The 25,572-nt window shown below is 58.8% G+C and overlaps 1 protein-coding gene across 10 annotated transcripts in view; it reads left to right on the top strand.

The window, feature by feature from the left end:
- The window catches only part of ACSF3 (acyl-CoA synthetase family member 3), a 73,345-nt gene that overhangs the window by 40,622 nt on the left and 7,151 nt on the right, over window positions 1-25,572 (top strand). For 7 of the 10 annotated variants that reach the window (XM_030924826.1, XM_030924822.1, XM_030924824.1 and 4 more), the window contains 3 exons: window positions 2,309-2,435; window positions 16,203-16,337; window positions 16,872-16,983. In XM_030924826.1, the coding sequence (XP_030780686.1) occupies window positions 2,309-2,435; window positions 16,203-16,337; window positions 16,872-16,983 (374 nt within the window). Of the gene's footprint in view, window positions 1-2,308; window positions 2,436-7,578; window positions 7,745-11,982; window positions 12,582-16,202; window positions 16,338-16,871; window positions 16,984-18,506; window positions 18,600-25,572 lie in introns of those variants that run through there. The other 3 variants (XM_030924828.1, XM_030924829.1, XM_030924830.1) reach the window with 3 other exon arrangements.

The following is a 25,572-nucleotide window of genomic DNA, read 5'->3' on the forward strand; positions in this document are numbered from 1 at the left end:
CAGTGGCCAGTCTGACCATGGCAGTGGAGCAGATAAAGGACAGCAGTGAAAACATTCGCGGAATCAGATAAAGTCCGTGGTTTCATTTGAAAAAACAAACGCGGCCAGGCGCGGTGGCTCAAGCCTGTAATTCCAGCACTTTGGGAGGCCGAGATGGGTGGATCACGAGGTCAGGAGATCGAGACCATCCTGGCTAACCCGGTGAAACTCCGTCTCTACTAAAAAATACAAAAAACTAGCCGGGCAAGGTGGCGGGCGCCTGTAATCCCAGCTACTCGGGAGGCTGAGGCAGAAGAATGGCGTAAACCTGGGAGGCGGAGGATGCAGTGAGCTGAGATCCGGCCACTGCACTCCAGCCTGGGCGACAGAGTGAGACTCCGTCTCAAAAAAAAAAAAAAAGAAAAAACAAACGCGAGGCTCTGAGCAACAGGAGTTAGGCTGGGCACTGCGCAGAAAGCCCTTTCACCATGCGGGGCAGGTGCTCCACCCCCTGTGGGTGGCGTCAGCCCCTCCTGGGGGGAGCCCAGGCTGGCAGGTTGGCAGCAGGACGACGCACTGGGCGGAGTCTGCTGTGGGGCAGTGTTGGCCCCAGGACGTCTCAGCATCCTTTCTCCGCATCAGATTAGTAGGTTCTGCTCTTTCGCTGCCTACTTCCCTGGTCCCTGGTTTTTTGAAGTCCATTCCAGATGGCAGGTGATGAGCCTCGGTGAGACTCTGTACACATCCCTTGACCTCCTGGGTCACAGCCAGACGCTTTCACAGCCCTGCGGAGGGCACTGCCCGCTTTTGCAGTTGAGAAGGGTGAGGGTCGTGGAGCTAGCAGCTGCTCACCTGAAGCCCCTGCTCCTTCCCTGCCCTCCCCAGACCTTCCTGACCTATGAGCTGAGGGCTCGGCTGGTGTCTTCACAGACCCACTGTGTCCAGGGCCTCCCACGTGCTCATGCCATCTGCTCCTGGTGCTGCTGGAACCCCCAGCCCAGGCTCATATAACCCAGCCTCCCTCCTGCCCTCTCCACAGTCACAGTAGAAGAACGGTGAGGCTGTACTTCCTGGGGCCACGGCAGTGCCCGCATGCGTAACGGGCCTCCAGGAACCCCCCATTCTTGGACCCCACCTTCCCTTCCCACAGTCTTCCGTCTTGTGATTGGTCAGTCAGCCCTGCGGAGGGCACTGCCGGCTCCGAGCTGCCACAGCCCTTGCGGGCGAGGTGTGGACAGATGCCCGCTGCTGTGTTCCCTGGTTTGAGAAACACCCCGAAGGTGGGATTTGGGCACAGGTTTTAGATGTGGACGGGCTGCCTGGATCCAGCTCAGGCCCTGAGTGCTGAGGCCTGGGCCGGTTACATGCTCGAGTCTAGGGGATGGGGTAGGAGCACCTGCTTCTGTGGCTGTTCCGGGAGGAATGAAAGGACACCCCGCTCCCGGCCAGGGCACCACAGAGGACAGCGGGGGGCACCCAGCTCCCGGCCAGGGCACCACAGAGAACAGCGGGAGGCACCCAGCTCCCGGCCAGGGCACCACAGAGGACAGCGGGGGGCACCCAGCTCCCGGCCAGGGCACCACAGAGGACAGCGGGGGGCACCCAGCTCCCGGCCAGGGCACCACAGAGGACAGCGGGGGGCACCCAGCTCCCGGCCAGGGCACCACAGAGGACAGCGGGGGGCACCCAGCTCCCGGCCAGGACACCACAGAGGACAGCGGGGGGCACCCAGCTCCCGGCCAGGGCACCACAGAGGACAGCGGGGGGCACCCAGCTCCCGGCCAGGGCACCACAGAGGACAGCGGGGGGCACCCAGCTCCCGGCCAGGGCACCACAGAGGACAGCGGGGGGCACCCAGCTCCCGGCCAGGGCACCACAGAGGACAGCGGGGGGCACCCAGCTCCCGGCCAGGGCACCACAGAGGACAGCGGGGGGCACCCAGCTCCCGGCCAGGGCACCACAGAGGACAGCGGGGGGCACCCAGCTCCCGGCCAGGGCACCACAGAGGACAGCGGGGGGCACCCAGCTCCCGGCCAGGGCACCACAGAGGACAGCGGGGGGCACCCAGCTCCCGGCCAGGGCACCACAGAGGACAGCGGGGGGCACCCAGCTCCCGGCCAGAGCACCAGGCCCACGAGGACAGCGGGGACGTTAGCTCAGCATGGTTGGCGTCCACCTGTCAAAACCTGCGTCTTCCAAACATCCAACAAAGCGCTCAGTTTCAGAAAGCGCATGGCCCGGGGTGGGCTGGAAGCAGCCCACAGGGTGAAAGGGCCAATCCCAAGAAGGTGTGCCCGGCTCTGACCTCCACCTTCTTCATCCTCCACAGGTGACCCCAGGGCTTGAAGAGAAGGAGGGGGAGCTGCTGGTGAGGGGACCCTCCGTGTTTCGAGAGTACTGGAATAAACCAGAAGAAACTAAAAGTGCATTCACCGTGGATGGCTGGTTTAAGACAGGTAGGACCCAGCCCCGTGGGAGTGGAGAAGACCCTGGGGGAATAGGCAAGAATTCAACTCGCTGCCCAGGTTGAGTGGCACCGAGGCTGGGAATTCCCAGAATTTTCAGCCAAAGGCGGAAGATGGAGTGGGGTGGGGCTGGGGGCTGCTGTTACGGTGCTGCCTTCTGAGCACCCAGCCTGCCCACCGGCCGCTAGAGCAGGCTCCTTGGCCCTGTCCCTCAGTGCCAGGGGCCCCGGTGCCCCGTGACAAGGCTTCCACGCTGTCTTCAGCACGACAGCCGCTCTGGCACGCACGTACCCTGACCACAGACGCTGGGCCCCACGCAGCCCGTCCTGGTGGCCCTGCTGCCCCTCGTGGGCTGGGGCACCCTCCACCTCCAGGGTGCACCCCTGCACCTGCACCCAGAGACCTCACCACACCCATGCTCAACCATACCTGTGCCCTCCACATCCTTCTCCACACCGCGGTCAGAAGTCAGCGGCCACAGTGTGGTTGGTTTGCAGTGTGGCTCTTCGTTTACTGTTCCACAAATCAGCGCATTCTCTGTGCCTGCCAGAACAGGCCTGTGGGTGAGCAGGAACCTGCCTGCCTGATTGAGGTGGCCCAGGAAGCCTGTGGCGGTCAGGAGAGACGGCAGCACCCCTGGAGCCTGGTGGCAGCCGCCACTGCCACCCTCCTGCTCTCCCTGAGCCTGCCCTGAGCCGCTGCCGCCTGGCCCCTCCTTTGTGAGAAGCTGGCTTGGTCCCAGGATCCCGTGTCCCGCCCCATGGGGCATATTTGGATGATGGATATTTGGATATTTGGATAGTGGGCGTACGTGGATGGACATTTGGATAGTGGGCGTACGTGGATGGACATTTGGATAGTGGGCGTACGTGGATGGACATTTGGATAGTGGGCGTACGTGGATGGACATTTGGATAGTGGGCGTACGTGGATGGACATTTGGATAGTGGGCGTACGTGGATGGACATTTGGATAGTGGGCGTACGTGGATGGACATTTGGATAGTGGGCGTACGTGGATGGACATTTGGATAGTGGGCGTACGTGGATGGACATTTGGATAGTGGGCGTATGTGGCTGTGTTACTAGGAGGTCCCAGAGCTCTCAAGATGGTTCCAAGCCTCGTGTTCTCTGACCTGGGGTTCTTGGCCTCACGGATTCCAAGGAATGGAATCTTGGGCCATGCGGTGAGTGTTATAGCTCTATTAGAAGCTATGGGTCACGGAAGAGAACTGTGGAACCTAGTGACTAGTGTTCAGCTCGATTAGGACAAACCTGGGCACTTAGCCATGCAGGAACAATGGCAAGCCTTTAGCCCGATCGGTAGCGGCAATGGGCGCCTCACTGGATCATGAACACAGCAGACACCCTGCCGGATCCAGAGGGATAGAAGTCAGCGGCGGGTCTGCCACGCAGCCGGCAGCAGTGGTGGACGGCGAGCGAAAGCTTAGCTCGAGCCATAACAAACACGGACCAGAAGAGAGCGCAGTTGCAAGATTTAATAGAGTGAAAACAGAGCTCCCATACCAAGGGAGGGAACCCAAAGAGGGTAGCCATCCCTGGCTCGAATGCCTGGGTTTATATCCCGACCATTGTCCCTCCCACTGCACTCTCAGGCGATAGATGATTGGCTATTTCTTTACCTCCTGTTTTAGCTTAATTAGCATTTTAGTGAGCTCTCTTTACTACCTGACTGGTCGGTGTGAGCAAGCCTCATGCTTAAAGGCGGATGCGGTCGCCTTCCCAGCTGGGCTTAGGCATTCTCAGTTGGCCTAGAAAATCCAGCTAGTCCTGTCTCTCAGATGGACATTTGGATAGTGGACATATGTGGATGGATATTTGGATAGTGACGTGCGTGGGTGGGCGTTCAGAGAGTGGGACCCCGGTGGGGGTGTGGCTGCAAGTACTCACTGTAGTGTATTTATCCTGAAGATGTGCGTGTTGCTCCTGACCCCTGGGTGGTGAGATTGTGGTGGTTTTTCTTTTCTTTTCTTTTTTTTTTTTTTTGGCCTGTCTATATTTTATGCTGAACATCATTATTTTATAATAACCTTTAAGTAATATTTTCCAAAAAGAGAGGCCCATTATCATGCATCAGAATCTGTTGACCCGAAATCAGAAACACGTCTGCCCCGTGCCTTTCCACAGGGAGCAGAGCTCAGGGGATGCAGCGTGCAGGCGGGACGGGCTCCCTGAGGGGTGCTGGAAGGGGCCATGTTGGCCACAGCCTCGCCGCCTCATGGCCTGGCCCTGTGGGTCCCAGAGGCCCTGGAGCATGTGCTGCCGAGAGGCAGGTGTGCTAGGTGTGTGGTCGTTCCGCACGTTTGCAAAGCGAAGGTTCCATGAGCCCCTAGAGCAGAGGCCAGTGCCCCACGCAGCATCTCACAGGCTTCCCAAGGTATCCTGGGGGGCACCTTCGTGGGCCGAACGTCAGCAGAGGACCCAGGGCTGGGGCCCCAGAAGCCTCTCTGCGACAGGACATGGTCAGCACATCAAACACTCCCTCCCAGTTTACCTTTTTTATACATCCCCATGAGTGCACGCTGACCTGGGGGAACAAGCCTGTCCATGATTTACCTTCAAATGCAGAATTACAGGAACCCGACTAGAGCAGGTCGTGCTCTGAGCCTCCCTCCAGCGCCCTCTGAATGCCCCGACCCTAACCTGACTCATGCTGTGGTTCTTTTATTTACTTATTTGTGTATTTATTTATTTATTTATTTTTGAGATGGATTGTTGCTCTGTCGCCCAGGCTGGAGCGCAGTGGCGCCATCTCGGCTCACTGCAACCTCCGCCTCCCGGGTTTAAGTGATTCTCCTGCCTCAGCCTCCCACGTAGCTGGGATTACAGGCTCCCGCCACCACGCCAGCTAATTTTTGTATTTTTAGGAGAGACAGGGTTTCATTTCACCATGTTGGCCAGGCTGGTCTCAAACTCCTGACCTCAGGTGATCCAGCCGCCTCAGCCTCCCAAAGTGCTGGGATTACAGGTGCGAGCTACCGCTCCTGGTCAGTTCTTTTATTTTTAAATTCAGATAAAAAGCTGAAGATATGTTTTTCTTTGAAAGCACAGGAACCACAGCCCTGTGGATTTTGCGAGTCGCAGGGCTCCCTGAGCTGTGGGGAGGGCAGCCGTGTGAGATGTGGGGCTATGAGTGTGGAAACACTCGTAGTCACCAGTGCCGATGCGTATTTCAGCCGGGGCGGAATCGCATGCATTAATTATTGTAAAGAGATGTCTTTAGGAGAAAATGATTTTGAAATTCAGTTTAATTTCATTGTAATGTGCTGCAAACAGGAAGGGAGTATGTGTGTTTAATTGGCTCTCGGGGGTAAGGCCTGGAAGCCGCATGCCTTTGTCACAGGCCATTAGCGATGCCGCCTGCATAATGAGAGCCTGCAATCAGCTCACAGCTGCCGCCCCTGCCGGGAGAGCATGATATTAAATAGAAATCAGGAGAAATTAAACTTAACCCTTTCCCTGGCCAGCCCCTCCTGCCACACAGATTCTGGCATAAGCTGGCGGGCACAGGGGATGGCCGGGGATGGCTAGACACAGCCAAGGATGGCCAGGATGGCCGAGGCCGGCCTACGGCTCCTCAGCAGTCTCCTCCAGGTCAGGATGAGAGGAGAGGTTGCCAGCTTTGATGCCGGCCGCTCCTGCCCCCCGACCTGCCTCCGTGCCTACAGCCTGCTTCTGCCTCAAGATCACACAGGGGGTTTGTGAGGCCAGGGGTCTCTGCCGCTGCTCAAGGAGATGTCAAAGGTCTGTCTCAAGTAACTGCTCTGACAACCAAAATGATCTCTCCAGATGCTCTGACTCCACGTGCCCTCGCTCAAAGACACGTAGGCACATTTGCCGCCTGGGGCGAGTAGAAGGTGACACGGAGGTGGGCAGCTCTGCCGGGCAGGTGCGGGAGCAGCAGCAGCCCCTCCTGGGGGCATCCAGGGATCAGGAGAGGGGCGGTGGGGCAGGCCGGAGTCCCTGCAGGGGTGAATGGGGTCTTAGGCTCCAGCTGGGAGAGGAAACCTGTCGAAGGAGCTCCTTAGAGAAGAGCCAGGGATCCCGGGAGTACCACCAGGAGCTTGCCGCGAAGGATTGAGGGGAAGAGCCCCAGGTCCCGGGAGGACCAGCAGGAGCTCATAGGGAAGGATGGGGAGAGGCGAGTGGCTGGAGAACCCCCAGACTGAGAAGTCCTGCTTGGGGAGGGAGAAGAGAGCTGGGCCCGAGTGGCCCCATCCCCCAAGGTTTAGCATCAGCCCAGTCACCCGCGTCCCCCACGTGGTCACAGGCACCACCGTTGGGCACTAGCCTAGTTGTCACCCTGTCTGAGGCATGTGGGGGGCAGCAGCAAGGGCCCACTGCTTCCAGGGCCCAGCTGGGGCTCCATGCGTCCCTGGGCACCCCCAGAACCTTCTGTGTCTCAGCCGTTGGGTGCTTACATCTGGGCCAGTGGCAAAGGGTTAAAGGGACCTTGTGATTTAGTTGGGACTCATTGGCCTCAAGAAGCAGAAAATCAGAGGGACAGCAGCCCCAGCCACCAGTTTCCCCTGTGGAGCCAGAGCTCCCCAGCAGGCACTGTGGAGGCCAAGTGGGGACTGGCAGTGTCATGGTCCTGGCCCACGGCCTCGCAGCCTCCCACAGCCTCCCACTGTGGTAACGAGGTGGACGCTGAGCCCCAGGCCTGATGGCACATTTGAGGTCAGATGGGGACACCTGGGCTGTTCCTGCAGCTGTCCCCTCGTCCAGAGGAGGGACCTTCTCAGAAGCCCTGGGGCCTTTGTCTCACGGACTAAAACTCTCTCCTGGCCGTCCTGCCTTCACAGGACACTGGGCACCTCTGTGGGGCAAGGGAAGGAACACAGGCATCCTGGTGGGGCCCCAAGACCCAACCAAGGCTCATCTGGCTGGTGCCAGCCCCTGCGCCAAGGGTGCCGACCAAGGTCAGAGCTGATTGTGGGGATGACAGGTGCTGAAATGGCCATGCCCGCCCCAGCCCCTTCCATCCAGCACAGGGACCTCGCTGGGCCTCCCGCACTCGGCCAGGCTGTGCTGTGAAGCCTCTGTCTTCGCTTCTCAGAGCCATCCGTCCACGCTGACAGCTCCTGAGAGGGACCATGTTTTGCTGCCTGCAGGTGCCAAGCTGACTGACGGGCCATGCTGAGGAGGGGTGGCCCCAGCCCTCCTGCAAGATGCCCTTCTGTGCAGCCTGCGGGGCCACCAGGCCCACAAGACGGGCGTGGGCTTCAGATGTATCTTAGCCTGGGTTCCCTAGAAACACACGCGGACTCTGGGCAGAGGGTGAGTGTTTTTACGTTTTTTTAAAAGCCAAAGTTACACACCCGTGGCTTAAAGACCCAAGTGGTTTTAGCAGTTTGAGAAGAACCACAGCCGTGCCCCTTCCCCAGACTCACCAGCTGCTGCTTCTGTGCAGTCTCTGCATCCTGAGGGCCGCCAGCGCCGCCGCCTCTAGACTCCTTTTTACTGCCGTGACTTGACTCCCGCAGAGGAGGCTCCTCCTCGGGCGTGGCCCAGCTCAGGCCCTACAGCATCTGCACTGTTGAGACCATGGAGTCGCTGATGAGAACTGAGCCCAGGAGACACTGAGATTTTTCCTCTTTGTTTGTTTTCCAGAGTCAGGAAAGTCTTGGTTTTCTTGGTCTCCTGGTGCCAATTCCTCGTGGGCTGGGCTGGTCTCCCCACAGCGCCTCCTTCCCCGTCACCACCACCCCTTCCCTCCTGGCGAGTAAGGACTTCCGCTCCCAGCCCACAGCATCCTCCTCTTCTCACTTCCGCCCCAGCTTTGGGGACTGCTTTCCCCTGGGGCTTCCTGAGGCAGGGTGTGTAGGGTCAATGCTTGGAGACTCGCGTGTCTCTCCGTGTCTTCGTTCTGCCCTCAGCCTTGCCTGCTGGTTTGGCTGGGTATAGGGTTCTGGGTTAGAAGTCGCTTCTGTGTCATTTTCTGGCCTTCAGATTTGCTGGTGCCCCAGCTGTGCAGAATCCTGGCACTTGGTGACTGCCTCTTTTCTTTTTTTTGAGACAGAGTCTCACTCTGTTGCCAGGCTGGAGTGCGGTGGCGCCATCTCTGCTCACTGCAACCTCCACCTCCCAGGTTCAAGCAATTCTCCTGCTTCAGCCTCCCAAGAGTAGCTTGGATTACAGGCACCCGCCACCATGGCTGGCTAATTTTTGTATTTTTAGTAAAGACAGGGTTTCACCATGTTGGCCAAATGGTCTCAATCTCCTGACCTCGTGATCTCCCCACCTCGGCCTGCCAAAGTGCTGGAATTACAGGTGTGAGCCACTGCGCCCAGCCGTGACCACCTCTTTTTAATGTACAAGGTCTCTTCTGTCCCCAGACCCCTGAGCCCAGGTCGAGGAGTCACCAGGTGAGCGCTGAGCCCAGGTCAGGGAGCTGGGTCTCAGGCCATCTCTGGGACTCCCTCTGCCTTCAGGAAGCCTCTTCCACCCTTGGCCCACAGAGGAGACCTGGATGGCACTGGGGTCCAGGTGCAGAAGCCTCCAGTGTCCACAGCCACCTGAGCTTCCAGCACCTTCCCTCCTGCTGGGCGGTGGCCTCTGCCTGGCCGCAATGGAGGCCGCCTGCCCTGCTGCCCCTCTGAGCCTCAGTCTGTCCTCCCTGCAGCCACCTCCCCTAGCCAGGTGCCCAGGGGCAACTAACTGGTGGTGCCTTTCATGTAACTTGGTTTCCAGCTGCCTCTGCACACACACGGAGCACCTGTTCCAGCTGCCTCTCTCTACACACACATGGAGCACTTGTTCCAACTGCCTCTCTCTGCACACACGGGGCACCTGTTCCAGCTGCCTCTCTCTACACACACACGGGGCACCTGTTGCAGCTGCCTCTCTACACACACACATGGGACACCTGTTCCAACTGCCTCTCTCTACACACACATGGAGCACCTGTTCCAGCTGCCTCTCTCTCTACACACACACGGGGCACCTGTTCCAGCTGCCTTTCTCTCTACACACACACGGGGCACCTGTTGCAGCTGCCTCTCTCTACACACACATGGGGCACCTGTTCCAACTGCCTCTCTCTACACACATATGGAGCACCTGTTCCAGCTGCCTCTCTCTCTACACACACACGGGGCACCTGTTCCAGCTGCCTCTCTCTCTACACACACACGGGGCACCTGTTCCAGCTGCCTCTCTCTACACACACATGGAGCACTTGTTCCAACTGCCTCTCTCTGCACACACGGGGTACCGGTTCCAGCTGCCTCTCTCTACACACACACGGGGTACACACACGGGGTACCTGTTGCAGCTGCCTCTCTCTACACACACACGGGGCACCTGTTCCAACTGCCTCTCTCTACACACACATGGAGCACCTGTTCCAGCTGCCTCTCTCTCTACACACACACGGGGCACCTGTTCCAGCTGCCTCTCTCTACACACACATGGAGCACTTGTTCCAACTGCCTCTCTCTGCACACACGGGGTACCGGTTCCAGCTGCCTCTCTCTACACACACACGGGGTACCTGTTGCAGCTGCCTCTCTCTACACACACACGGGGCACCTGTTCCAACTGCCTCTCTCTACACACACATGGAGCACCTGTTCCAGCTGCCTCTCTCTGCACACACGGGGCACCTGTTCTAGCTGCCTGTCTCTACACACACACAGGGCACCTGTTCCAACTGCTTCTCTCTACACACACGGAGCACCTGTTCCAGCTGCCTCTCTCTGCACACATGGGGCACCTGTTCCAGCTGCCTCTCTCTACACACACATGGAGCACCTGTTCCAGCTGCCTCTCTCTGCACACATGGGGGCACCTGTTCCAGCTGCCTCTCTCTACACACACATGGAGCACTTGTTCCAACTGCCTCTCTCTGCACACACGGGGCACCTGTTCCAGCTGCCTCTCTCTGTACACACACGGGGGCACCTGTTCCAGGCTTGGAGGCTGGGGACTCGGGGACAGAGGTCTCAGGGCAGGGGCTTGGGCTTCCCTCGGTGCTTTCCTCAAGGACCAGGGGCCAAGCTTCACATTCTGTTGCTGGCATCAGTGCCGTTTGGGAGCAAAAGTCCGACAGACTGGTTCTGGGCTTCTCTTCACCCTGTTTCCTGGGATCGGGCTTTGGGAGCTGGTGTCACTCCAGATCCAGGCTCAGGAACTGGATCTGCACAGCAGAACAGGCGTTGTTCTTATCTTGCGTGCCGGTCAGGACACCCCCCGGCTGGGAGTGCTTCCTCCAAGACCCACAGACAAGGTCTCGCTGGGGGACTGGGGACTGCAGCACCTCACTCCACCCACACTTCCAGAGAATTCAAATCTGAGTATTGGGAGATTTATTTTCAATTACAGTGGAAGGCAGAGACATGAAATAGGACCAAATTCAAAAGCAGCTCATAAATCCAGGTAATAGGAGTTTATTGATTGCTACATTGTATCTGTCAGAACAAAACTCCTCTAATGCACACATCAGGCCAAGGAGATACACAGCCCACTGGCAGCCAACTCCAATTCCAGAATCAATGCATTTTGATAAATAGGTTGTTATAAAAAGTAAAGGTTATTTAACTTGTTTGACGTGCATTTCACAATGATTGCGAGTTGCCCTGGAGCCCTCTGAACCTTCTGAGTCGCCCTTGCTGCCGCAGGACCTCCTCCCACGGTGTCCGACCCACTCTTGCTTGGCTGAGACTTTGTTTTAACCCTGGCTCCAATGCCCCTGAGCCCTTGATAGCAGCATCCCAGCCTGGAAGAACAAAACCAGCCACTCTTCCCCTTGGCAAAAGCACAGCAAGGCGGGTGAGGCGGGCGCTGGACAGTCTAGGAATGGGCAGGGAGGTGTCGACCCTCGGAGCGGAGGTTGCTCTGCACTGAGAAACTCAAACAAAGCCTGACACATTCCAAAGGGCAAGGTCAGGGCTGGGAGGGAAGCAGCTGGGAGGGAAGCACCCAAAGGGGCAGCCCCTTTGGGTGGCGGTGCCCAGGCCTTGCAGACAAGACACTGGCCAGGGGAGGTGGACCAGGGGCACTAGGGCAGAGGGGCCATGTGTGTGCAGCAGGAGGGACCCTGAAGGGCCCCGGCCTAGAGGGGGCCTTTGCAAGGAGGATTGCCAGGAACGTCCAGGCAAAGGCATCCGGGCAAAAGCGGCCGGGCCAAGGCGTCCGGGCCCAGGAGACGCACGTGTGACTCGGGCTTTCTTCTGTGGGCAGTGGGAAATCTCTCCCTACACCCAGAAGGAGCTCCAGGCAGCAGTGAGGACGGGGATTCTGACGCTGGAGGGTGGAGCCGGCCCTGTGGTGCTGGCCGGGCTGACAGCAGCACCACCCTCTGATGCCTGGGGTGGGACGGACACACGACTGCCACCATCGGCTGAGGGTCCCCGCACGCCAAGCACGTGCTCTGAGCACTGAGGGTCCCCACATGCCACACATGCGTTCTGAGCACAGAAGCTCCTTTCAGAATCGTCCCCGAGACAGGTCTCCTGCACTGATTGGCTCCGCCCAGTGCTGCCAGGGGAGTCTCAGACACAGCCTTTTTCCCACAGGTGTAGCTGCCACTGTCTCCAGCACAGAAGCCTGGGGCCTTGAGAATGGCACCGTGCTGCACGCTGACCCTTGGGGTCCTTCCCTCCACATGGCTCAGTGGAAACCCTGCGTACAGCACAGCGGGCAGTGGGGCCTGTGACGACCCTGGGGTTGGAGGCCAGGCAGGGCTATCACTGAGAAGCGGGTGTCTGGGGCCTGGCGCACAGGGAATGGATGACTCCGCAAGCTGCCCCCACCAGTCCTTCCTGAGCACTGGCTTCAGGAGAAGCATCTCAGGGCAGAGGCAGCCAGGCCCAGGCAGGGAGTGACCCCTGAACAAGGCCTACAGCGGGGTCTCGGGGCCTGACCGTGCCAGAAACAGCCCTGAGCCAGAAAGGATGGGCAGATACTGACTGCCACCACTCCTGGGATATCTCAGCACCAGGGCTTCGACCCCTGGGGATACACACCCACACCTGCAGACACACCCACGCCTGCAGACCCACCCACGCCTGCAGAGACACCCACGCCTGCAGAGACACCCACGCCTGCAGAGACACCCACCCCTGCAGAGACACCCACGCCTGCAGAGACACCCACCCCTGCAGAGACACCCACGCCTACAGACACACCCACCCCTGCAGACACACCCACCCCTGCAGAGACACCCACGCCTGCAGAGACACCCACCCCTGCAGAGACACCCACCCCTGCAGAGACACCCACGCCTGCAGACACACCCACCCCTGCAGACACACCCACCCCTGCAGAGACACCCACGCCTGCAGACACACCCACCCCTGCAGACACACCCACGCCTGCAGAGACACCCACGCCTGCAGAGACACCCACCCCTGCAGAGGCACCCACCCCTGCAGAGACACCCACGCCTGCAGACACACCCACCCCTGCAGAGACACCCACGCCTGCAGACACACTCACCCCTGCAGAGACACCCACGGCTGTAGACACACCCACGCCTGCAGAGACACCCACGCCTGCAGACACACCCACGCTTGCAGACACACCCACCCCTGCAGAGACACCCACCCCTGCAGACACACCCACGCCTGCAGACACACCCACGCCTGCAGACACACCCACCCCTGCACAGACACCCTCCCCTGCAGACACCCACGCCTGCAGACACACCCACGCCTGCAGACACACCCACGCCTGCAGACACCCACGCCTGCAGAGACACCCACGCCTGCAGACACACCCACGCCTGCAGACACCCACGCCTGCAGACACCCCCACGCCTGCAGACACACCCACGCCTGCAGACACACCCACCCCTGCAGAGACACCCACGCCGGCAGAGACACCCACGCCGGCAGACACACCCACGCCGGCAGACACACCCACGCCGGCAGACAGCCACGCCGGCAGACAGCCACGCCTGCAGACACACCCATGCCTGCAGACACCCACGCCTGCAGACAGCCACGCCTGCAGACACACCCATGCCTGCAGACACCCACGCCTGCAGACACCCCCACGCCTGCAGACACACCCACGCCTGCAGAGACACCCACGCCGGCAGAGACACCCACGCCGGCAGAGACACCCACGCCGGCAGACACACCCACGCCGGCAGACAGCCACGCCGGCAGACAGCCACGCCGGCAGACAGCCATGCCTGCAGACACACCCATGCCTGCAGACACACCCATGCCTGCAGACAGCCACGCCTGCAGACACCCACGCCTGCAGACACACCCATGCCTGCAGACACCCATGCCTGCAGACACCCCCACGCCTGCAGAGACACCCACCCCTGCAGAGACACCCGGCAGAGACACCCACGCCGGCAGACAGCCACGCCGGCAGACAGCCATGCCTGCAGACACACCCATGCCTGCAGACACACCCACGCCTGCAGACACCCATGCCTGCAGACACACCCACGCCTGCAGACACCACCTGCAGAGACACCCACGCCTGCAGAGACACGGGGGTCTCGCAGTGGGCAGAGAGGTCGGGTTGTGCATCTAATCAGCCATTCATGGGCCTTTCCTGTGTTTGTATCACTCATTCCTTTTATCCATAAACTCAGTTCATGTGAATTTGTTCTTTAACAAGTTATTGCACGATCATAATCCATTGCCAACGTTGGTGTGACTCCCCATGTGATGAGCCCACTCAGAGGGCTGGTGCTACTGGAGATTGGGAACAAAATTGCTCCGTAAACCAAAAAGCAAATTTGTAAAACTTATAAAAAAGATTCACAGAAAGTTAGAAATAACACACAGGAGCTCTTTTTTTTTTGAGACGGAGTCTCGCTCTGTCACCCAATCTGGAGTGGAGTGGTGCACTCTGCTCACTGCAAGCTCCGCCTCCCAGGTTCGCACCATTCTCCTCTCCTCCCGAGTAGCTGGGACTACAGGCGCCCGCCACCACACCCGGCTGATTTTTTGTGTTTTTAGTAGAGATGGGGTTTCACCATGGTCTCGAGCTCCAGACCTTGCTACATTGTATCTGTCAGATCTGCCCGCCTCGGCCTCCCAAAGTGCTGGGATTACAGGCGTGAGCCACCGTGCCCGGCCCATTGGAGCTCTTCGTGCCTTCCCTCCAGTTTCTCCCAGCATCAGCCTGGTGCCTAACAGCATCTCTTAATCGCACCGAGCCACCCCGTCAAGGCTGCTCCTGCCCCATGGATGCCACAGCTACTGACACCAGGGAGGCTGCCAGGCGCTTGGGACAGGCTGTGTCCACCCCCGCCCACAGCCCAACCTGTACACCCCCTTCCAGCCGCCCAGTCAGACTACCCCAGGGCCACAGTGAGACCTACTTCCCTGGCGGGGACCCTCTCATTTTTCTGCTTCCCATCAGCACAGAGTTCCAGAGCCTGCCAGAGCACCCAGCCCTCTGCCCCATAAATAAGCCGGGAGCCCACCTGGGCACACCCATCCGTCTTGTTTAATAGACGGAGGAGCACACCATGGATCTCAAGGAGTGGCAAGGTGATGGATGGGGCCCCTCTGTGTCCAATAGCGTGATGTATAATGAAGTATATGGTTTATTCCAGCTAATAACCCATGTGGAGTGCGGGTGTGTGCAAGCAGATGGGTGAGGGCTCAGCACTGTCCTTACACGCCCTGCATGCTCCCACATCCACGGGCACACACGTGCATGCACACGCTCACAATCACATACGGTGCCTTCCCAGCTGCATACACGCTCGCGGACACGCACACCACGGGCCCATGCGTCATGAGACAGCTTTGGGCTGGGAGTGCAGGCTCTGAGGCTGCAGCCTGCTCTCCTGGACTCCTCATCCTCAGTGGCTGGTGGTGTCTGTGTTGAGCTACTTGAGAAAGAAAGAAATGGGGGAAGCTCAGTGCCCACAGGAGGGCTCCAGGAACTACACAGCGGAGGAGCGAGGGCCATGTCATGGCTTTGCCTTAGGAAGGAAAGTGTGGGGCAGCCCCGGCCATTGTTCTAGGACCAGCATGGTCAGGTGCGGGGGGCAGAAGACAGGCACCAGCAGGAGGTTCCAGGCACCCAGGAAAGGCCCTGTCCTCAGCCACCAGTGGCGCCTCTCCCATCCGGAGGGGCTAGACAGTCACTGCTGGACCCCACCGTGGTGGGATGTTGTAAGGTGTCTGGTTCACTTGTTTTGCGAATATTTGGTCTGGATTCTCTTGTGGGCCTGAGAGAAATGGCAGGACAGGGCTTGGTGGGTCTTGGCCCCTCCCTGAGAGCCTACCTGCATGAGGGGCAGCCCTTTATGCTGCAGTCCCAGGGGTGCCGTCTGGGGGCCTTTGCAGCGGCAGCAGGACAGCCAGGAGGCCCAGCACACCCTGGCATCCATCCTGAGGGAGGGTCAAAGCATCAGACCCTGTGCTTGTTGCTTAGAAAAGGCCATGTGTCCCACCATGACCAGTGGTTATCAATCACTGTGACAGAAACAGGTCCTAAGCCGGCTTACTAATGCAGGGTGTCTGCAGACCATGGGTCCAGCAGGGCTCCTGGCACCTCCAGGTCCTTGCAGGCTCTGGGCCCACTGCTAACCTGACTTGGAGGAAGTGCATACAGCTGAGCGTGGGGATGGGACCCCACGTCATGGGCACAGTCCCACCTTGGGATGCGCATCATGACCACCAGGAATGTGGGCTTACCTGGCATAGCTGCTTCCGCATTGGGGTTGCCACAGGGTAGTAACCAGAGCCCCCTTTCCTCAGAAGACACCGTGGTGTTTAAGGATGTCCAGTTAACCAGAGCCCCCTTTCCTCAGGGGACACCGTGGTGTTTAAGGACGGCCAGTACTGGATACGAGGCCGGACCTCAGTGGACATCATCAAGACCGGAGGCTACAAGGTCAGCGCCCTGGAGGTGGAGTGGCACCTGCTGGCCCACCCCAGCATCACAGGTATGTGGCTGGACTTGAGCCAGGGGGGCCAGGCGAGACGGGTGCTGCCTTCCATGTTTGAGTTTTAGACGATCACGGATGAGGCGACGCTGTCCCAGCTGCCTGCAGGAGTCCCTGTGACACTCACCTCTGCTCCCTGCCCTGGCCAGGGCAGATGGGGCTAGTAGGGGTGCAGCCTGCTCGGTGTTGGAGCCACTGACCCCATGCCCACTGGAGCTCCCAGGCCTGACTGGGCGCAGCTCCCATCTGCATGATGCCTGTGCAGGAGGGTGCAGGGAGAGTGCAGAGAGCCAAGGGGTGGGAAGGCAGAGCCCCTGTGAGTGCCCAGACACCAGATCCACTGTGGGGAGCCCATCCTCACTCCCTCCCCACAGGACCAGCCGGCACCAGGATGGGTGATCGGAATGGGGCCTCTTCAAGGACAGGCTCCAGGGCTGCGGCCAGACTGCGCGCTTCCTGTGCGTCCAGGCACTCTCCGGCCTGTAAGGGTCACTGAGGCATTCCCATGTCCTCAAACTGTTCTTCTGTCCGCAGATGTGGCGGTGATTGGCGTTCCGGATATGACATGGGGCCAGCGGGTCACTGCTGTGGTGACCCTCCAAGAAGGACACTCACTGTCCCACAGGGAGCTCAAAGAGTGGGCCAGGTGGGACTGGGCAGGGTGGGCAGGGGGCACTCATGGGGTCTTGGGGGCCGGGGGTGAGGGCCACTCTAGGTCTTGGCATTGTCTGTCGTAGAGGTGGAGGTGAGGGATCAAGAAAGACCAGCCGTGAGGGTCCTTAGAGACCTGAAGGCCACACACAGGGGGCAGAGATGAGGGCAGGGGGGAGGAGCCGTGCTCAGATTCGACTTGGTGGCAACATTCCGAGGGGGCAGAAACTCATATTCGTGGGCCCAGGCCCTGTGAGGCCTGTGGTGGGTTCCGTCCTAGTCCCAGGAGAAATCCCGAATGAGCCAGGCCAGGCCCATGCAGGAGGTGCATGGAGCTGAGATCCAGGGTTGACACCAGCTGGCCGCACGCGCTGGGCCCTTCCCCACCAGGCCACGGGCAGCCTGTCCACCCGCTGCCCCAAAGCCAGTGCTGGGCCCCAGCAGAACCGCAAGGCCCACCCATTCTCCGCTGGCACCTGCACGGCCTCTCCCTCTCCTGCCCTGGGGGTGGGTCTTCAAGGTGCCTCACACACCTCCAGTCAGTTCCGTGGAGACCCCAGCACCATCCCCTCACTCATTTCACTTTCCCCTCCACACCCAGGGCAGGGCCCGTTCCTCAACAGCGGCCACCACCCAGTCCGTAAACTCACCTGCGTTTTTTGTTTTGCCGTTACCTTACCCAGAACCTTTCCCCAAGAGCTTTTTCTCACCTGTCTCACACCTAGTGGTTTCTGATGCATGGGATCCACAGACCCTTCCCCTTTGCCAGCAGTGCTGGTGGTCACACACGGGGCTGAACCTAAGCTGTGGCTTCGTCAGAGGCCGTCAGGACAGAAGGGTATCCCATAGGACTGTCAGGACAGAACCAGGCTGAGCTCAGAAAGGAAGCTTTTAGTTTCACCTACAGCAAATTCTTTTTTTTTTTTTTTAATTTATAAAGAAGGGGTATAATTGGCTCATGGTTCCACAGGCTGTACAGGAAGCATGACTGGGGAGGCCTCAGGAAACTTACAGTCATGGCGGAAGGCAAAGGGGAAGCAGGCACATCCTACATGGCTGGAGCAGGAGAGAACAAGCGAGGGAGGAGGGAGGGTCCACAGAGCAAGCGAGTGGGGAGTGAGAAGCCACAGAGCGAGGGTGGAGGGAGGGGCCACAGAGTGAGGGGGAAAGGAGGGGCCACAGAGCAAGGGGGGAGGGAAGGGCCACAGACCGAGTGAGGGGCCCCAGAGCAGGGTGGGGAGGTAGGGGTCACAGAGCGAGGGGAGAGGGAGGAGTCACAGAGTGAGGGAGAGGGGAGGGGCCAGGCACTCTCAAACACGCAGTTCTTGTGAGAACTCACTCACTATCACGAGAACAGCAAGGGGAAAATCCACCCCTGTGATCCAGTCACCTCCCACCAGGTCCCTCTTCCAACAGTGGGGATCACAATTCAACAGGAGATTTGGGTGGGGACGCAAATCCAAACCGTATCGTTCCTCCCTGGCCCCTCCCAAATCTTACGTCCTTTTTACATTTCAGAATACAATCCTACCTTCCCAACAGTCCCCCAAGTCTTAAGTCATTTCATCATTAATTCAGAAGTCCACAGTCCAAAGGCTCGTCTGAGACAAGGCAAGTTCTTTTCACCTATGAGCCTGTAAAATCAAAGACAAGTTACTTCCCAGATACAGTGGGAGTACAGGCATTGGGTAAATACACGAGTGCCAAAAGAGAGACAGCAGCCAAAACAAAGGGGCTGTGAGCCCCAGGCAGGTCCAAAACCTAGCAAGGCAGTCACTGAATCGTTTTTTTTTTTTTTTGGTTTTTTGGTTTTTTTTTTTTTTTTTGAGATGGGGTCTTGCTCTGATGCCCAGGCTGGAGTCCAGTGGCATGATGTCAGCTTACTATAGTCTCTGCCTGCAAGCAATTCTCCTACCTCAGCCTCCCCAAGTAGCTGGAACTATAGGCACGCGCCACCACACCCAGATAATTTTTGTATTTTTTAGTAGAGATAGGGTTTTGCTATGTTGTCAAGGGTGCTCTTGAGCTCCTGACCTTAAGTGATCCACCTGCCTCAGATTCCCAAAATGCTGGAATTACAGGCATGAGCACTCACTGTCCCACAGGGAGCTCAAAGAGTGGGCCAGGTAGGACTGGGCGGGGTGGGCAGGCCCAATAAATCTTAAAGCCCCAAAATCTCCTTAGACCCGTGTCTCACATCCAGGCTACACTGATGCAAGGAGGTGGCTCCCAAGGCCATGGGTGTCTCCACCCCTGTGGCTCTGCAGGGTACAGCCCCCATGCTGCTTTCATGGGCTGCTGTTGTGTGCCTGCAACTTTTCTAGGTGCACCACATGGTGCAAGCTGTCGGTGGGCCATTCTGGGGTCTGGAGGACAGTGGCCCTCTTCTCACAGCTGCAGTAGCCAGGGCCCCGGTGGGGACTCTGTGTGGGGGCGCCAGCCCCATCTTTCTCCTCTTCACTGCCCTGGAGCAGTGGCCTGAGCTGTATCTGGAGCTCTCTGAGCCCCAGAGCAACAGGGATGCAGGGGCCGGTGTCCCTCAGAGCAGAGCCGTTCTTCCCTCCAGGGCCTCTAGGCCTGCAACGGGAGGGGCTTCCACGAAGGTCTCTGACATGCCTGGAGAAATTTTCTTCATTGTCTTGGCAATGAACATTCGGCTCCTCTTTACTTACTCACATTTCTGCAGCCGCCTTGAATTCCTCCCCAGAAAATTGGTTTTTTTTTTTCCTACCACATGGTCAGGCTGCAAATTTTCCAAACTTTTATGCTCTGCTTTCCTTTTAAATCTAAGTTCCAGGTTCAGGTCATCTCTTTGCTCATGCTTAACAAAAGCGATCTTTGCTGCAGTTCCCAATAAGTTCCTCATCTACATCTGAGTCTACCTCAGCCTGGACTTCATTGTCCGTATCACTATTAGCATTTTGGTCACAACAATTTAACAAGTTTCTAGGAAGTTCCAAACTTTCCCTCATCTTCCTGTCTTCTTCTGAGCTCTCCAAATCATTCCAACCTCTGCCTGTTACCCAATTCCAAAGCTGCTTCCACATTTTCAGGTATCTTAACAGCAATGCCCCACTTCCCAGTACCAATTTTCTGTATTAGTCCAGTCTCACATTGCTATAGATGATGCTGGCAGTTACCTTGAGAAGAAAAGATAGGTGTTGAGTGCTGAGAGAGTGCTAGAGAGTTTCAGGGTCCGAGTTTGCAGGAACTGAAGTCCCGATGCTCCTCAGCCCTTGGCTTTCCTCAGACAGGGCTGCCCTCTGCACAGGGACACCAGGCCGCTCTCTGCTGCTCTGTGCATCTCTCTGAAGTCAGGCTCCTCATCCAGCATCGTTTGGGCTATGACAGAGGCTGTGAGAAGACCCTGAAGCTTCCTGAAGACAGGAAGCTGTGTGCAGGGCACTTGAGGGCCCGCTGGTGAGAAGCCGCCTGTGAGGGGCAGGACCAGGCAGGGAAGGCCACCAGCCGTGCAGTCACAGCCCAGGACTCCGTCAGTCCTGCGGGAGCCCTGGAGCCAGGCCCTTGCTCTCCAGGCCACTTGCTGTACCTGGCCCACAGCTACCTCCCCTGCAGCCCTGAGTCGTCCTCGCTGTGCCTGGCCCACAGCTACCTCCCCTGCAGCCCTGAGTCGCCCTCGCTGTGCCTGGCCCACAGCTACCTCCCCTGCAGCCCTGAGTCGCCCTCGCTGTGCCTGGCCCACAGCTACCTCCCCTGCAGCCCTGAGTCGCCCTCGCTGTGCCTGGCCCACAGCTACCTCCCCTGCAGCCCTGAGTCGCCCTCGCTGTGCCTGGCCCACAGCTACCTCCCCTGCAGCCCTGAGTCGCCCTCGCTGTGCCTGGCCCACAGCTACCTCCCCTGCAGCCCTGAGTCGCCCTCGCTGTGCCTGGCCCACAGCTACCTCCCCTGCAGCCCTGAGTCGCCCTCGCTGTGCCTGGCCCACAGCTACCTCCCCTGCAGCCCTGAGTCGTCCTCGCTGTGCCTGGCCCACAGCTACCTCCCCTGCAGCCCTGAGTCGTCCTCGCTGTGCCTGGCCCACAGCTACCTCCCCTGCAGCCCTGAGTCGTCCTCGCTGTGCCTGGCCCACAGCTACCTCCCCTGCAGCCCTGAGTCGTCCTCGCTGTGCCTGGCCCACAGCTACCTCCCCTGCAGCCCTGAGTCGTCCTCGCTGTGCCTGGCCCACAGCTACCTCCCCTGCAGCCCTGAGTCGTCCTCGCTGTGCCTGGCCCACAGCTACCTCCCCTGCAGCCCTGAGTCGTCCTCGCTGTGCCTGGCCCACAGCTACCTCCCCTGCAGCCCTGAGTCGTCCTCGCTGTGCCTGGCCCACAGCTACCTCCCCTGCAGCCCTGAGTCGTCCTCGCTGTGCCTGGCCCACAGCTACCTCCCCTGCAGCCCTGAGTCGCCTCGCTGTGCCTGGCCCACAGCTACCTCCCCTGCAGCCCTGAGTCGTCCTCGCTGTGCCTGGCCCACAGCTACCTCCCCTGCAGCCCTGAGTCGTCCTCGCTGTGCCTGGCCCACAGCTACCTCCCCTGCAGCCCTGAGTCGTCCTCGCTGTGCCTGGCCCACAGCTACCTCCCCTGCAGCCCTGAGTCGTCCTCGCTGTGCCTGGCCCACAGCTACCTCCCCTGCAGCCCTGAGTCGTCCTCGCTGTGCCTGGCCCACAGCTACCTCCCCTGCAGCCCTGAGTCGTCCTCGCTGTGCCTGGCCCACAGCTACCTCCCCTGCAGCCCTGAGTCGTCCTCGCTGTGCCTGGCCCACAGCTACCTCCCCTGCAGCCCTGAGTCGTCCTCGCTGTGCCTGGCCCACAGCTACCTCCCCTGCAGCCCTGAGTCGTCCTCGCTGTGCCTGGCCCACAGCTACCTCCCCTGCAGCCCTGAGTCGTCCTCGCTGTGCCTGGCCCACAGCTACCTCCCCTGCAGCCCTGAGTCGTCCTCGCTGTGCCTGGCCCACAGCTACCTCCCCTGCAGCCCTGAGTCGTCCTCGCTGTGCCTGGCCCACAGCTACCTCCCCTGCAGCCCTGAGTCGTCCTCGCTGTGCCTGGCCCACAGCTACCTCCCCTGCAGCCCTGAGTCGTCCTCGCTGTGCCTGGCCCACAGCTACCCTCCCTGCAGGCCCTGAGTCGTCCTCTGCTGTGCCTGGCACACAGCTACCTCCCCCTGCAGCCCTGAGTCGTCCTCGCGTGTCCTGGCCCACAGCTACCTTCCCCTGCAGCCCTGAGTCGTCCTCGCTGTGCTGCCCACAGCTTACCTCCCCTTGCAGGCCCTGGGGTGCCTGCCCACAGCTACCTCCCCTGCAGCCCTGAGTCGTCCTCGCTGTGCCTGGCCCACAGCTACCTCCCCTGCAGCCCTGAGTCGCCCTCGCTGTGCCTGGCCCACAGCTACCTCCCCTGCAGCCCTGAGTCGCCCTCGCTGTGCCTGGCCCACAGCTACCTCCCCTGCAGCCCTGAGTCGTCCTCGCTGTGCCTGGCCCACAGCTACCTCCCCTGCAGCCCTGAGTCGCCCTCGCTGTGCCTGGCCCACAGCTACCCCCCCTGCAGCCCTGAGTCGTCCTCGCTGTGCCTGGCCCACAGCTACCCCCCCTGCAGCCCTGAGTCGTCCTCGCTGTGCCTGGCCCACAGCTACCCCCCCTGCAGCCCTGAGTCGTCCTCGCTGTGCCTGGCCCACAGCTACCCCCCCTGCAGCCCTGAGTCGTCCTCGCTGTGCCTGGCCCACAGCTACCTCCCCTGCAGCCCTGAGTCGTCCTCGCTGTGCCTGGCCCACAGCTACCTCCCCTGCAGCCCTGAGTCGTCCTCGCTGTGCCTGGCCCACAGCTACCTCCCCTGCAGCCCTGAGTCGTCCTCGCTGTGCCTGGCCCACAGCTACCTCCCCTGCAGCCCTGAGTCGTCCTCGCTGTGCCTGGCCCACAGCTACCTCCCCTGCAGCCCTGAGTCGCCCTCGCTGTGCCTGGCCCACAGCTACCTCCCCTGCAGCCCTGAGTCGTCCTCGCTGTGCCTGGCCCACAGCTACCTCCCCTGCAGCCCTGAGTCGTCCTCGCTGTGCCTGGCCCACAGCTACCCCCCCTGCAGCCCTGAGTCGTCCTCGCTGTGCCTGGCCCACAGCTACCCCCCCTGCAGCCCTGAGTCGTCCTCGCTGTGCCTGGCCCACAGCTACCTCCCCTGCAGCCCTGAGTCGTCCTCGCTGTGCCTGGCCCACAGCTACCTCCCCTGCAGCCCTGAGTCGTCCTCGCTGTGCCTGGCCCACAGCCACCTCCCCTGCAGCCCTGAGTCGTCCTCGCTGTGCCTGGCCCACAGCTACCTCCCCTGCAGCCCTGAGTCGTCCTCGCTGTGCCTGGCTTGGGCTGAGACTGCAGTGCTTGTCCATTCACCATGAAAGAAAAAAGGACAGGAAGGGAGGCAGGAGGAAGTAAATTAGAGGATTAATTCAAACATTCCAACTGTCTAGTGGGAGTTCCAAAAAGAAGATATCCAGGGAAGAAATGAACAGTCAAATTTCCCCAAACCAAAGGTCATGAGTTTTCAGATTGAAAGAAAGACCCCAAGAAAGAAGAGAGAAAACAGCATTCTAAATATCAGGAGGGAAGCGCAACCTCACCTCAGGCCTGCGGTCTCTGATGGGCAGTGTGGCGGCCTGGAAGGCTGCTTTATCCAGCGAAGTCAGCAGTTCAGATGAAACGGATAACTTCCTTAAAGACACAGATATCCAAGACTGATGCAAACACCAAAACAAACTGAACAGTTCTGAGTTCTCAATTTAAAACCGCAAAGCAAATACCAGGCCCGAAAGGTTTCACTGGTAAATTCTCTCAAACGTTGAAGGCAAAAAATAAAACCAGACACAACAAAATAAGCCTCTGGCGAAACAGCAGGGAGGAGCAATTCCTAACTCCTTTTATGGGACCAGCACTACCCTGAAATCCAAACCGTACAAGAAAATGAGAGAACAGTGTTCCCAATGGGCAGACACACAAAATCCTTAACAAACCATTAGCCAATTAAATCCAATTAATGCACAAAAAGATAACACATCATGATCAAGCAGCATTTAAGCCAGGAATAGAGGGTTACTTTCATATTCAAAAATCAGTCCATGTAATTCACCTTTTTTTTTAGATGGACTCTCGCTCTGTCACCCAGGCTGGAGTGCAGTGGCGCGATCTCCACTCACTGCAACCTTTGCCTCCCGGGTTCAAGCGATTCTCCTGCCTCAGCCTCCTGAGTAGCTGGATTACAGGTGTGCGCCACCATGCACAGCTAATTTTTGTATTTTTAGTAGAGATGGGGTTTTGCCATGTTGGCCAGGCTGGTCTCAACTCCTGACCTCAAGTGATCTACCCGCCTCAGCCTCCCAAAGTCCTAGGATTACAAGTGTGAGCCACTGGTAATTCACTGTATTTACAGAATGAAGAAGAAAAATCATATTGTTTCAATAGATACAGAAAAAGCATTTGCAAATGCCAAAACCCTTTTATAACAAAAACTCTTCAGAAACTAGGAGAAGAAGGAAAATCCCTGAACCTGATGAGGGAGCCTCTAAAAAGCCACCAGGTGACACCCTGCTCAATGGGGAGCTGCTGGGCGTTTTCCTCCTGTGACCAGGAAGGGGCGTCCGCCCTCACCACTGCCACCCAGTCTCATTCAACACGGAGTTTGTCCGCTGTTAGAAGTCAAGACATTGGTTACACGTGGAGGTTGGGAGTGGCTCAGGCAGGCAGAGGGGCTTCTGGGAACCCGGCCGTGTTCTCTTTCAGGCTGGGCGCTACTTAGATGGGGGCAGTTGCTTCAGTAAAACTTTAGAAATTCCTACACAGGCCAGGCCCGGTGCTCACACCTGTAATCCCAGCACTTTGGGATGCTGAGGCAGGCAGATCACCTGAGCTCAGGAGTTGGAGACCATCCTGCCCAACATGTTGAAACCCTGTCTCTATTAAAAAGACAAAAATTAGCTGGGTGTGGTGGCGGGCGCCTGTAATCCCAGCTACTCGGGAGGCTGAGGCGGGAGAATCACTTGAACCCGGGAAGCGGAGGTGCAGTGAGCCGAGATCACACCACTGCACTCCAGCCTGGGGACAAGAGCAAGACTCTGTTTCAAAACAAAAAAAAATTCTACACATCCCTCACCACACTGTACATAGGACAGCTGGGTGTAAATGACACCTCCATTTAAATACCTATGATAGTTTTATATAACTATAAAATATGTACATGCCAAAATAAATTTGATAGGAAAATTGGAGCCGGGCATGGTGACGCACGTCTGTAGCACTTTGGGAGGATCCTTTGAGCCCAGGAAGTCAAGGCTTTGGTGAGCTGTGACTGCACCACTGCACTCTGGCCCAGGCAACAGTGAGATCCTGTCCCAGAAAGAAAAGAGAAAAAAAAGAAAAAAGCGATTTGGAAATGTGGAGGTCGAGGTTGACAGCAACACCGAGGTCAAAGCCACTTGCCCCTGGGGAGGGAGGGACTGGGCTGGGCCGACTCGCACTTGGGCTGGTGCCCTCGCCCAAGGCCTGCATGCACCATGACTTCTGTGGTACCAGTGATAATAGCATGCTGGGCACCTCCTGCAGTCACCACCCCTGGGCTGCT

The sequence above is a fragment of the Rhinopithecus roxellana genome, chromosome 20 (genome assembly GCF_007565055.1).
Source record: "Rhinopithecus roxellana isolate Shanxi Qingling chromosome 20, ASM756505v1, whole genome shotgun sequence".
Taxonomy (NCBI): Eukaryota; Metazoa; Chordata; class Mammalia; order Primates; family Cercopithecidae; genus Rhinopithecus; species Rhinopithecus roxellana.